General features: G+C 43.7%; 1 protein-coding gene across 3 annotated transcripts in view; it reads left to right on the top strand.

Annotated features, from left to right (window-relative positions):
• Prag1 (PEAK1 related, kinase-activating pseudokinase 1) overlaps positions 1–13,832 on the top strand; it is a 55,649-nt gene that overhangs the window by 24,568 nt on the left and 17,249 nt on the right. For all 3 annotated transcript variants that reach the window (XM_057752921.1, XM_057752922.1, XM_057752923.1), the window contains exon 4: positions 12,655–12,812. In XM_057752921.1, coding sequence (XP_057608904.1) covers positions 12,655–12,812 — 158 coding nt within the window. The remainder of the gene's footprint in view (positions 1–12,654; positions 12,813–13,832) is intronic.

Here is a 13,832-nt window from a genome sequence, read left to right as displayed (position 1 = left end):
CAACCCTCTGATCCTGCCATGGTCTTCCTTCCTGTGACCATCTTCCACCCTAGGACTCCTCTAGATGCTATCAGCTATTTAAAAACTTATTGGTATATAAAAAGATCCTTAGAGTTTTAGAGAGCCTAAGAACTTCCGGAGTTGTGTGTCAAAGAAACTAGGGCAATGATTAAATAGACATTTAACATTACCACAGTTTCTCTTGAATTAATTATGGCTTTGTTTCCATTTTTATTTTATTTAAAAGATGTATTCTTACTTTTAAATGGTTTGCACTAAATGCAAAATTGAGCCCAAAGGGCCTTTTAAGGCTGTAAAATCTGATCAGAATGGAGAGGCATTGGTGGTACATGCAAACAAATAAGCCTGCATGGTGGGGACCAGAGAGGTCATCTGACCGCAGAGGAAACTGGTTTTTCTATACTTATTCGCGCAAACAAACGAGTGGGGAAAGTACCACAGAGCAGTCTGTTCCTTTTAGTCTGTTCAGCTGGCACTGGTGACCTTGCAAAATAGCTCTTAGAACATCTTCACCAAACAATGCCAATAGGGCAAGTTCAGGGTCATTACAACCTGAAAGTCAGCTAGGAACACACCAGACCCTGTCTTTAAACAATAAATAAATAAAGAAGCCTGGGATTAATGCCTCATGCCTTTCATCCCAGAAGCAAATGGAGAAGCAGGTGGATCTCTGAGTTCTAGGCCAGCCTGGTCTACAGAGACCTGTTTTAAGACAGCCAAGGCTACACAGAGAAACCCTGTCTCAGAAAAGCAAACAAAGCAAACAAACAAGAAAAAAATTTAAACAATCACCAAAGACAGTAATAATAATAATAATAAATTCTTGTTAGGTTTGTTTCCATCCTAATTCCATATTCTCCAAAAAGATTATACAATATATTGAAATATAAGTTATTTTAAGACCATTGTATTTTGTAGATAACAGTTTCATTCAAACAAAAGTTGCTCAGCATTCCTGCCCCGTGCATGTTTTGTTAAGCGAGGGTAATTCTTTCTTAAGGAAAACATTCTTCTCCCGGATGTTGGGGAGATATTGAAACAGAGGCAGAAAAACTGAGTCAAGAAGTGCTTCCTAATCACTCTGTCCCAGCATGCCCTGCCGACAGCACAGCTCTGCAATCATGCCTGTATTAAATATTTGAGACTTTTTGACATCCATAATACATTGAACGCCTAAAAAACATCCACCCCAAAACATCCAATGTGGACATTGTGTTCTCTAGACTGCTTCCTGTTTCCTGGGGGTGATGGCATCTTTAGGTAACCCTGAGAAAATTGGGATAATGGTCAAATACTAGAAGAGCTGGTTGTATTATTTTGTTGTTGTTGTTGTTGTTTGGTGTAGGAGGTCTTTCAGTATTTGTGTTGCTTTTATTGGTTAATCAATAAAGAAACTGCTTGGCCTGTTAGGGCAGAACTTAGATAGGCGGAAAAGACAGAACTGTATTCTGGGAGGAAGAAAGCAGCAGATCGAGCCAAGCCGCCATGAAGCTGCCAGGTCAGAGATGCTGAATCTTTTCCGATAAGCCACAACCTTGTGGTGACATACAGATTATTAGAAATGGGTTGAATGAAGATGTGAGAGTTAGCCAATAAGAGGCTAGAGGTTATGGGCCAAGCAATACAATTTCTGTGTGGTTATTTCAGGGATTAAGCTAGCCGGGACGACCAAAGGGACCGCTCCCTCCACAACGGTTGTTTAGTCTCTGTGTAATAGGAAAGTATAGGGCTTATCTCAAGCATGGGCTGGATAGTCTGTGGGGCTGGACCATCTCAGCTAGCATATTTGAAGTTGTTCTAGATGCAGAATTTTGAGGAAACTGCAACAGAGGCATTCTGAGAGGCTACTTGTCTGCATTGATGTCTTGTTCTTTTGTTCTGAAAAATACATAAACTTTTAAAGGTAGCATTTATCTGCATTAACGTAAGTATGGAATATACAGTGTATATAAGTCGGCTAAAGATTTTTGTTGTTGCTGTTGTATGTTTCAGCAGATAAAGGGCATCTGTTAATTTTATAAATCATTTTGGATTGTATAACCAAACCATAAATTTCCATCCATGTCATGAAAAGATGGCAGGTAATAATAAGTCATGAGGACCCTGTCGACAAGATTTATCCTGTCTCATCCAGTCTCAGAGCTGTTCCCATGCAGAAGGGTCAGCATACACATCACCCGTCTGGTAGTTTTTTCTAACTTCCTCTCTCGTGTCTGCAGCCAAGATTCTCAGACGGTCTCTGCTGGTCAAATCTGATCTCTATGAACTTTGAAGGAATCCAAAGCTTTTTGTTTCCTGTGGAAGTAAAGGCATAACCTCTCCTCCAGTGCAACACATGTTTCGACTTCCATTTTGAAGCCAAGATATCTCTAAAGTATCTAGGCTGGTTGAATTCAGCAGTCCCTTCTCTAATCCAGTGTCTTTCAACAGCTGTTGGTCACTTACCAGCACTCAAAAAGTTCAAAGTCAACAAAGCAGCCTACATGATCCAGACTCCCTGTGCATTTCCCATGTTTATGTGGCTTTTTTTAAAAAAACTGCTTTACTCTTTCTTTAAAGACTTTATTATTTTATTCTGGTGGGTATGTGTGAGAGCCACGTTTTACCGCCCCAGCTCTGGGAAGTTGCTGAGTCTACTTTGCAGAGTCCCCACGAGCAGCAGCCAATTCTTGTGAGTGCAACTGCTGTGTGTGGAGCCTGCTGGTACCTCGTCTCTGTCCTTGTGGCTGGGCCACAGGTTGGCGTGCCAAATGTAGTCGGATATTTCTTTGGGCCACCAGCTCACCAATAACAACATGGAGACTTGTTAATTATGAAAGTTCAGCCTATTGCTTAGGCTTGTTCTTAAGCAGTTTTTAATAACTTAAATTAACCCATTTCTATTCATCTATGTTCTATCACTTTATGTCGCTTCCATCTTGCATCTCCTGTGTCCTCTCCAGGTCTCCTGGCTTCTCTGACACGCCTAGATTCTTCCTCCTCTTCCTTTTTCTCCCTGGAAATCCTGCCTATCCCTCCCGCCTTAGTGTAATAAAAAGGTGAATGACCAATAGCTGGTCAGGAGTTACAAATATCCCAAAACATTTGTATGTGTGTTGGGGAGGGGGAGAAAGTGTGTGTGTGTGTGTATGTATATAGGGACAGTGTGTATATGTGTATATCTGCAGGAGGCCAGGGGTTAATACTAGGAGTCTTCTTCCACTCTCCACTTTATTATTATTATTATTATTATTGTTATTATTATTTTGAGACAGTTTATCCCTGAACCTAGAACTTACTATATTTGGTACTTTTCTGCTGCCATGTTAAAACACCATGATCAAGGCAACTTATAGGAAAACAAAAAAAAGAGTTAAAAAAAAGAAAAAGAAAAGTTTATTTTAGCTTATGGTTCCAGAGGGTTAGAGTCTATCATGGCAGGTGTGGAAGCAGAAGCAGCAGGCTTGGTGGCAGGAGCAGGCAGTCAAGGGCTCTCATCGTGAACCACAAACATGTAGCCAGAGAAAGCTAACTGGAAAGGGTTTGAGTCTTTAAACTCTCAAAGCCTGCTTCTGGTGATGTACTTCTTCAAACCAGCCCACACCTTCTAAACCTTCCCCGACATCTTTGCCACCCGAGGATCAAGGATTTAAAAGGATTTAAAAGAAGGATGAGCAGGTCAGGGAACATTTTGACTTCAAATCACTTTATCCCTTCAGCTAGATCACCAGTTCTCAACGGGGTCCCATATAAGATATTCTGCAAGTCAGGTATTTACATTACAATTCATAACAGTAGCAAAATTACAGTTATGAAGTAACAGTGAAACAATTTTATGGTTGAGGGTGACCACAACGTGAGGAGCTATATATTAAAGGGTCACAGTGTTAGGAAGGTTGAGGACTGGTCTAGATGCCTTCAGCTCTGGGATCCACTTTACCCCACTGCCCAGCACCGTGGTTGCAGATATGTGCCAGCCTGCCCCGTTCTCCCTTCTAGTGGGTTTTTTTTTCAGTGTGTATGCAGATACTAGTGGAGAATATTTCAAAATGAGATTATCAAAGAAAGTGTGTGATTTGTTTTTCTGTCACAAACAAGCGACAAAAATATGGCAAACAAGATAAAGGAGCCCTGTGGGCACTGTGTGTCGGATCCTGCATTCAGCTGTCGCGAAGATAGCATCGATCCATAAAAGGAGTTTGAGCCAGGATTGCAAGACTTTCTGAAGACGTGGCTTGCATTCTCCCTAAAAGTGCTTTAATATTTCCCTACCCATTTGCAGGTTTGAAGCCCAGGGATTGTGTCAGTTCCTCTCACCATTACATCCTCCAGCCCCTAACACGATGTTCAGCACAGAGCAGACAATGTGTGTGTAGCGTCAGGGATCCTAGGACAGCTACTGCAGCTAGACAGCAAGGAGGACAGGTTGCAAAGAATACGGACATACGGACATGGGGAGAAAGTTCAAAGAGTGTTTGCCCTAGTCATCCAGCCAATATGAATCTCTTAATGAACTTTCAGAGAGAGGCTCGGTACTAGAAAGTAAGGAGAAAAATGTGATGTATTTTTAGAGCCGGCCCAAATGAGACAATTGGTGATTAAAGGCGCGAGTCAGAGGCAGTGCTGTCCCTGCTTTCCTGTGCTCCTGCAGGAAGTGCATTTTATAGAAAAGTCAGAGAGGAACTGAGGGAGGCACAGAGCCCGGAGCTGGGGTGTAAGGAAGCACGCTGGACCGCCTCTGGAGCTGGCCCTTCACCTCGGTTTGCTCCATGCAACCCCGAAATCACTGGCTGGCCAGTCAAGGAGCTCAAGAGGCCACCGTGACGAGGACAACACCTTGAGCAGGAGGCTAGGATGGTAAGAGCTGATTGTTGTTCCTAGGGGCTGACTGTTCGAATCTGAAAGCAGTGCTTGACCTCGGCTTAGTGATCTCAAAAGGTGTGGAGAAGTGTTCAGTGGGTTGCCACTTCTGGAGCGTGAATGTTAGTTCTGAAGTTTTCACTCTCGGTCGTCTTCGCATCATCACTAAACTTATTATTAGATGTGATGGGTTCCGACACTCGGTGGTGTGTTTATCAAAATTGAAAGAGTTCGCTTCAAACTCCGATGCAGGTGTTTGTTTTTTCGGATCTTTAGCTGCAGAGGCAGGAAGCTCTTCTGTAAGTGTCTCGGGGCTGAACTAAATCCAGCCGAGAGAATGACAGTGTGCTTCCATCACACTGTTAACTGCAGCTGTCAGCAGCCGGTTCCCGCAGCCCTGTGCAACGGGAGATGTGGCCTCAAGCCGCACACGGGCACATGGCCTCCATGAAGGATTGCCGCCGTTGGAAAGCTCTCATTCTGGAGGTTCTGGGGGGTATTTTTAGATGAGGCTTCTTCCTATGAATGAGGAAGTCTGGCAGATGGCACTTCCGGTTGATCCTCCCCCCCCACCCCACCCCCCAGCCTGCTTCCAGTGTAGCATAGAGACCACTCTTGCGAAACTTCACTCTCTCAGGACAATGGAGGGAAAAGCCATTCTAAAAGCACCTGGTAGCAGCTGCAGAGCGAGGTGTGGAAAGACGCTGTGTCACCGAGTTGTGTGTTTCACACAGATCTCCTGTGACCCTGCACACAATCAGCAGTGGGCGGCAGGAAAGGAAGTCTAAGCAAGAATAGGTCGTGTGTCACAGGATGGAGCAGACATCATGGGATCTGTTTACCCACCGAAGAGAAGAGGCTAAATGTATGGGGGTTTTGTCCATTGAAGTAACTTCCTTAAGGCATAGGATGTCAGATTTCATTTTATAGAGGGTTTGCACGGGCTCCGTGAGAAACAAAACAAATTGACTTGTCGTTATAAGTATAGCCTTGTGATACATCGTTAGATTTCTCCCGTTGTCGCTTGGCCTTACATCTGACAGAGCACTCCACTGAGGTTTAGAGGCCGCCTTTGAGATTTTAAGCCCTTCTCAGGGAGTCTTAAGAAATCTGTTGCACACACAGACTGGAGAATCAAAACCATCTTGATTGTAAGTCTGGGCTTTGATGGCAAGCTTGCCTTTCATTTTAAAATTTGATGTGGTTTTGGCTTGTTCCCTGATTGAAGTGGCAATCCTCAAAGAGGGCAGATGGCCCAGGTTTCCAGGGTGGAAGGTTGTGGATTTTGTTCCGAGAGAATCTTCGCTTCTGGGATTCAGCTGCTGGTTTTATGATTGGCAGCAGTGAGGATGAAACTCAGGGCCTCGTGCACATAGGCAAGTGCTTTACCTGTGCGTTCCTGACCCTTCCTAACATTTTACTGTTTTGTTTTTTTTTAATGAATCCCCACCCCGCCCCAGTGTATATCAGAAAGTATGTCCTTATGTATATCCAAGCACTCCCAAGGCCTCTTGAATTATTTATGGGAATCCAACTGCATGAGATGAGATTTACCAGTAGGAAACAATATTCTGATCTTCAGAAGTCACGAATTCTGCTTGTGCCTCAGATGTGAATACTTGCCCAGTCTCCAGTTGGGTACCTCTGTCCTTCCCCAAGTGTGCCTACACACATACACTTAGAGTTTATCCCAAAAGCACAGACAAGAAAAGGTGTGCTCTGTGTCCACTGGGTGAGACTCTACAGAGATGGCACAGATCCACAAGGAATAAGATCTGAGAAACACCACTTTCCATCCACAGACTCTCTTGAGGGGGAACCAACAATCTCTGAGTCTGTGGTTTCCTTAGGGAGTTGGATGGATGCTTCTCCAGGTCATACCAGGTCCTTGCCTTCCATTCAGGCTCCAGTGGGTCCTGTCCCCCATACACACCGAAAGGAAGCATACAGTGAAATTCAAGTAGCAATTTAACTGATACTCAGGTGTCTTCCCCTAGGATTTTTCAAGTATTGACTGCTTTTCATTTGTTTTGTATACTTGTGTGGTTTCGGAAGTGCATGAAGCACACTCTATACCACTGACCTGCTCCCTTCGTCCTAGGTTTATTTTAGTAAAACTTGATTGTTACCATGGAAGAGTCCTCCCCGTTCAGTTCCCACTTCAACCCTGTTCCCACCGAGCACAGTTACTGCCTTAAAGCCGACAAACATCATTTACATTTTATTAGATGGTTTAAAGAATAAGCCCATCGTTAAATGTTTTGAAAGTCTGCGGATGGTATCACACTGCACTTGTGCCTTTGTCCAAACTGCTCTCCATCCTTTAGCATTGTGAGAATTTTATATGTTTGCACATAAGCCTGTTCGCTTGTTTTTGACAGCCGTATTTTACTCCACTAGAAGACTGGACCACAGTTTTGTGTTCCTTTCCTGATGGAGAGTTCCGTCTGTCCTCAACATCCTTGGACATGAATGAGAGTGTCTCTGAGTGTTCACTCAGTAACATGGTGGCTCCTGGCTTAAAGTGTGGTTAGCACTTTCACTGGGCTATAAATATGAAATATGGAGGATTTTGAAGACTTAGAATGAAAAAAGAACTTAAAGCGACTCATTAATTTTCTCTTTTTGTATTCGCTGGGTATGGTGGTTGCATGCTTGTAATTTCAGCCCTCGGAGGATGAGGTAGGAGGATTGCCAAGAGTCTGATGCTTGTGTGGGCCATATAGCAAGTGCCAGGGCAGCCAAGCTATTATATAAAAACCTTGTCAAAAGAAAAAGAAAAAGAAATTGATTACCTGTTGAAATGACAGTCCTTTGGTTTGTTATACTAAAATACAAGACTGGAATCAGTAGCACTGATCTTCTATATTTTTAAATGTAACTACTTGGAAATTTTAAGTCACGTGTATAATTCGCATTATATTTCTTCTGGAGAAGGCTCCTCTAGAACAGGAGTTGGTGACTGTTGCATATCTACAGCCTCCTGGGAAGAAAGTTTTATTAGAAAGCATCCCCACTCGTCTTCAGTGGCTGAGGCAGTTGTCCTGCCATGCCAGCAGAGTTGAGCAGTTCTCGTCCCTATGGTCCTCGAGCCTCTGGCACTCACTGCGTGGCTGTCCAAGGAAAACTGTTCGTTGATCTGAATTCTAGAGTAGCTTTTGTAAAAGATGAGGACCACATAGGGACCATTTAGTATTTTATCCAACACACATAAACATGCACCTGAAACAAAAGTTTTACAAAACAGATTTTTCACAAAAGCTCCCTGTAAATATTTTCTGGTTATTTCTACTTAGTTGAAATGAACTGTTGGGTAATAAACTTTTGTGACCACTAGAATGATTTAGCCACCCATTTTCTGCTAGCGATTTTAATAACTTCGCTCAAGGTTATTCTTATGTGGGCCTCAAGGTGGACATAGGGTTACATTGGATTAATTTTCAGGATTCATTAAACTGGTGGTGGCAGTGGCGGTGACGGTGGTGGTGTATGTCTGTATATATGTACATACACACACACACACATATATGTGTGTGTGTGTGTATGTGTGTGTGTGTATGTCTGTATATCTATGGTCCCACCTTCTCCTACATCTTCAAACAATACCTGTGATTGCTAATCCTACTGGATGAAGTGAGAGCTTCTTTGGCTTACAGACTTTTTACCCAGTGAGGCTGACCATCTTTCTGTGCATTGGCTGACTTCTTGAGTCTTGTTTGATGAACTGTTTGTTCATTTCTATTGTCTCAAAATAAAATTGAAACTTACTGAGTACATGTGTATGGGCCTGTGCCTGCCATGGCGTGCATGTGGAGGTCACAGGACAGCTTTGGGAAGCCAGTTTTCTCCTTCTGCCTTGTGAGTTCCAGGAAGGCTTGGTTGCACTCACCCCTACCCTCTGAGCCATCCTGCTGCCCTCTACTACAAGGGAGTCATTGGCCATCTTCTTTAGGCCTTCTTTGGATATTCCGGAACCAAGTTACAACGTGTGGGGGGGGCAGATTTGTAGCTTGTTCACCCCAAGGCTCGGCTTTTCACTTCCATCACCCAGAAGTTTGGAATTTCAAAGCCCGGAAAATTATCTAACCATTTGTCTACATTTCTTTCTCTTTCCTTTCCTATTTAAGTCATACTTTCTTACCTAAGGTCAGAAACGTTTTTCTTGATAGCTTCCGCTTATAGATTTAAAGATACCCCGTTTTATTTTTAACCACCCCAAAAAAATCACAGTGTGTCACACACAGCGAGTTCTGACACCTGTGAGGCTCACGTCATATGTTGGTCCTGTGATCACCAGAGCGCACTCTTTACAGATGTCATTTACACTGTAAGGCCTCAATGACTGTATGGGAAGTTCCAGTGACCTTTCAAGAATCGCTTAAGCCTTATAAAAATGACACCAGATAATTGAAAAAGAAAAAAAAATGACTCAGTTCATTCTGTACTTTTGATTTAACCTTTACAAAAAAGACAAAAAAAAAAAAAGAGAGAGAGAGAGAGAGAAAATTGTGGGCTGGCCTCTAAATGAATATAAATATGAAACCCCTAAATTTCATGTCAATAAAATTCAGCAATGGGTGATAAATTGTAAATAAAAAGTATCTGCCAGAGCCCACAACAAGCTCATGTTTCGTGTTGAAGCATTCTTGGTCCTGATTTCTAATAAGCATCATTAGTCCTGCTTTGTATAGAAGCATCCTTTGTTCTGCTTTGTATAGAAGCATCCTTTGTCCTGCTTTGTGTAGAAGCATCATTCTTGGTCCTGCTTTCGTAAGAAGATTGGCATCCAGTACCTAAGTGCTCCCTTTTCTTTCAAATTTGGCACACCTGCATGTGTGTGTGTTCACATATAGGTAAACTTGTGAGTCTCTTAAATTTGTTTATTTATACACAAGTGTTTCCTCAGTGTGTGGAGTAGGCACAGTGCCAGCTCAGGAATCAGGGTGCTCTAGTTTCTGCCTTAGTGATTCTCTCTCCCTTTCTCCTTCTCTCTCTCCCCCACCTCTCTTTTTTGCTTTTTCGAGACAGGATCTCTCTGTGTAGCCCCGACTGTCCTGGAACTTGCTTTATGGACCAGGCTAGCCTCAAGGTCACAGAGATCCACCTGCCTCTGTCTCCCGAGTGCTAGGATTAAAGATGTGCACCACCACGGCCCTGCTCTCTCGCTGTTTGTTGATCTCTCTCTCTCTCTCTCTCTCTCTCTCTCTCTCTCTCTCTCTCTCTCTCTGTGTGTGTATGTGTGTGTGTGTGTGTATGTACAAGTGCCCACTTAGTCATGCACAGGCCCGAGGAAGCCAGGTTTCTTCTTCTGTTGCTTTCTGCCTTACTCCCCAAGACAGAGTGTTGTAAGAGGAGGGGCCCCTTGTTGGTCCTGTCTGCCCGGCTAGCTTACACCCAAAATAACCACACAGAAATTGTATTAATTAAAACACTGCTTGGCCATTAGCTCTAACTTCTTATTGGCTAATTGTTAGTTTACCCCATCTCCATTAATCTGTGTATCACCACGTGGCAGTGGCTTACTGGAGATGTTAACCTAACCAGTATCCATCTCTAGCGGAGGATCCATGGCTTCTCTGACTCTGCCCTTCTTCCTCCCAGCATTCAGTTCTGTTTTCTCCACCTACCTAAGTTCTGCCCTATCAACTAGGCTGAAGCAGTTTCTTTATTCATTAACCAATGAAAGCAACACACAAACAGAAGGACCTCCTACATCAACAGAGTCTCTCACTAAAACAGAAGCTCCCACTTTCACTGGGCTATATAACCAGCAAGCTTACAGGATCCCTCTCTCTGCCTTCCGCAGTGATACCTGCCTTTTATGGAGGTGATAAGAATTCAAACTTAAGTCCTCATCCTTACAGATCAATTACTCTTATCCACTGAGCCATCTCCCTCGTCCCTGATTGTCTAGGTCTGGGGACTGGGCAAATCCTTCACCAAGCTGTCCTTGTCAAAGCTTCATCTTGTGACTTCTGAGAAAACCATTTCTGTTCGCATCCCATCACAGTGACTAAATACTTGAGAAAACCAACTTGAAGGAGGAAAGGTTTTAGTCCCTGATGACTTGGATCCATTGTTTCTGGGTCCAGGGCAAGGCAGTACGTTTTGGTTGGTACCAGGAGGGGAGGCAGAGTGACACTTCGCTTCATGGCGGCATGGGGGCAGAAGGCTAGAAGGAGAAAGGGCTGGCTATAACGCATACCTTTCAAGGACATGTCCCTTATGGCCTTCTTCCTTCAGCTAGGCTTCATCTCCTAAGTGTCTCGCCAAACCCCATTAGGATCTGAATTTATAAATGTATTAAATCCATCCATGATGTCAGAGACCCAAAGCCACCAGTCACCTCCCAAAGTCTCCACTTTCACACTCTGCTACACAAAGGGCCAAAGCCTTCAACAGACAAGCTTTGGAGGCTGCTTATGCTCAATAAACTATGATGTTGCTGCTGAAGTATCTGATGAGGAAAACATATTATTAATCTTGCTGAAGCTTAAATAAAGACCATTACTCCCATAGCATGAAGACGTCATTGTTATTTTGCTGTTTTTGTTTTCTTTTATTTCTTGGTTGGTCTTGTCTTGTTTTCCAGATCTTGATATGGTTCTAAAATGTTAAGATCTACTCTTTCCATTACTGTCATGGTAACAATATTTGAAGGCTTTAAAACAAATGTTAATACAGGTCTCGAGGTTGGGAGCTACATGATTTCCAGTGAGCATTTGCTATGATCATGTACAAGCTTTCTCTAAACCTTCCGAATAAAAAGCAAGACAATCCCGCCACAAAAAAAAAAAAAAAAAAGCATCTCTCAATGCCTGACTATAAGGTTGTGGATATTAAGTAGGGCAGTTAGTTCTGCTGCCTAATCAATACCGCACTGAATGTTTCCTACAGCAGATACTGCAGTGTGGGTCTACCATAGTAAGACAGAGAGGCCGTCAAGGCGTATCCTCCTTTAGGCAAGTGGGGAAGAACTGGACTGATGGTGGGTCTGTCTCACTTCACAGTGCAACTGTCAGGTGACAAGTGACTTGTCATGTGGCTCTTAAGGAAGGAAGGAGGGTTCAGTGACCTGAACACTCGACCTGGTGCTGCTTGTTTTGAGGCAAGGGCTTTGTTCTTACAGTTGGAATTCCCATTTCTTATATGTCGGTAATGCTATCTAAGTCATAGAACAAACCATCTCATAGGAAGCCAAAGGGCAGTTTGGGCTTAAGGGGTAGTTTGATTCCGTTTAAGTGTTTCACGGGAAGTCTGGTTACAATTTAAAGAAGCTTTTCCTTGGGTCCAAGGAGCAGACCCCCGAAGCTGCCGCAGAAGAGCACAAAGGTTGCCCACGGTTTTAGGCCTAGTTTGCAGTTCAGTCCAGGGCTTGCAAAGGCATCCAGTTTCTGCAACTCTCTATACAATCTCCATGCGTCACTCTGAAGTGGACTGGGTGCCGCTGCCCCCAGTTTTTCTTTTTAAATCCACATTTCCCAGAATATATTAGATGGCATCGATGGCAGACGAAATCAGATGGAAAGTCCCTGCCAAGATGGGGCTTGTCTGAATTCATTTACTCTTCTCCCAGACGGTCTCAGCAAACAGTATTCCTGTGCATAATATTTCATAAGAACCCCTGTTCTTGCTCCCCCCAGATTATTTTGTGTATAACTTCCTGGTGCTGGGCAGTTTTTGAGAGCATGGGAAACCTGTGACCCATCAGCAGGCTCTCTCATTGGAAACCAGGTGAATCACGTCCTCGCGTCCTCACGTCCTCCTCACGTCCATTGTTTGTTCCCTCTCCAGGCACCTGTTAAAAATGAACAAGAGCAGCTCTGACTTGGAAAAAGTGAGCCAGAGTTCTTCAGAAAGCTTCAGCCCATCCTTCAGGGGGGCCCACGTCAGCTTCACCACGGGCTCCACGGACAGCCTCGCCTCTGACTCCAGGACCTGCAGCGATGGAGGTAACAAAGCAGTCCTCGACAGACGGGCTTGCGATCTACAGAGTCTGCAAACCAGACCCGAGTCAGTTGCCAGGATCTGAAAGGCTCAAGCAAGCCCTTAGTCCTGGTGGGCTTTGTGCAAGAAGTAGATCCTTCCCAGGAGCTGGGGAAGTTCGTCCCTTATGAACAAGAAAAGCTACCTCCTTGTAGCACCCTCCGCAGTTAGAAGTGCACTGGCTTGGTGACAGGGTAGAAAGAGGCTACATTCAAACATATGTTGAGGGTTGACCAGATGGCTCTACTCATGAAGTACTTGCTGAACAAGCATAAAGGCTTGGGTTTCAATCCTGGTCACTAAGGAGGCAAAGATCAGATCTCTGAGGCTTACTAGCTAGCCAGTACAGATGATTCAGCTAACACGTGTGTGAACACAGACACACACACACACACACACACACACAAAGCATGTTGGAAGGCTTTGAGTAATGAGTCACAAGTCAGATATTTATATTCTTCCTCTCCACTGAGGACTCTGGAACATCAGATATCTTGGTGTCTCATTAACATGCATATACATGTATGCATACACGTACACAGTAGATGTTTACACAAATGTTTACTAATTAAAACATGAAGGAAGGCGGTCATTGCCCGCCCCTATTCCATATTAACCGTTGAAGTATAATATGTGGATGTGTCCTGTTAAGCATGTTCCCAAAAAGGAGATTGAGGTTTTTTGCCCTTGAGGATGTCATGGTAGTGTTTACGACCTTTCACCCCTTGGGCATGCTCTGTGTGCATCCTCTCCTGCTCTTCTCCTAGGCTGCCTTAGCATGTTAAGGTTATACCTCAGCTGGTGTGATGTCCTCATTCTATGAAAGTACTTCTTGGGGTAGAGAACCCTATGGCACATTTCTGTCAGCAAATGTGTATTATAACTTTTCTAGTGAAAAAGTTCTGCTAGCTCTCACTCACAAACAGGAAATGTATTCATCTGGATTTGGGGGAAATTTAGCAGAAGCAAGATTGTCTTTTATTTTT

This window comes from Chionomys nivalis, chromosome 20, assembly GCF_950005125.1.
Source record: "Chionomys nivalis chromosome 20, mChiNiv1.1, whole genome shotgun sequence".
In the NCBI taxonomy this organism is placed as follows: Eukaryota; Metazoa; Chordata; class Mammalia; order Rodentia; family Cricetidae; genus Chionomys; species Chionomys nivalis.
Note: the sequence above shows the minus strand (reverse complement) of the source record. Positions and strands in the feature narration are given on the sequence as shown.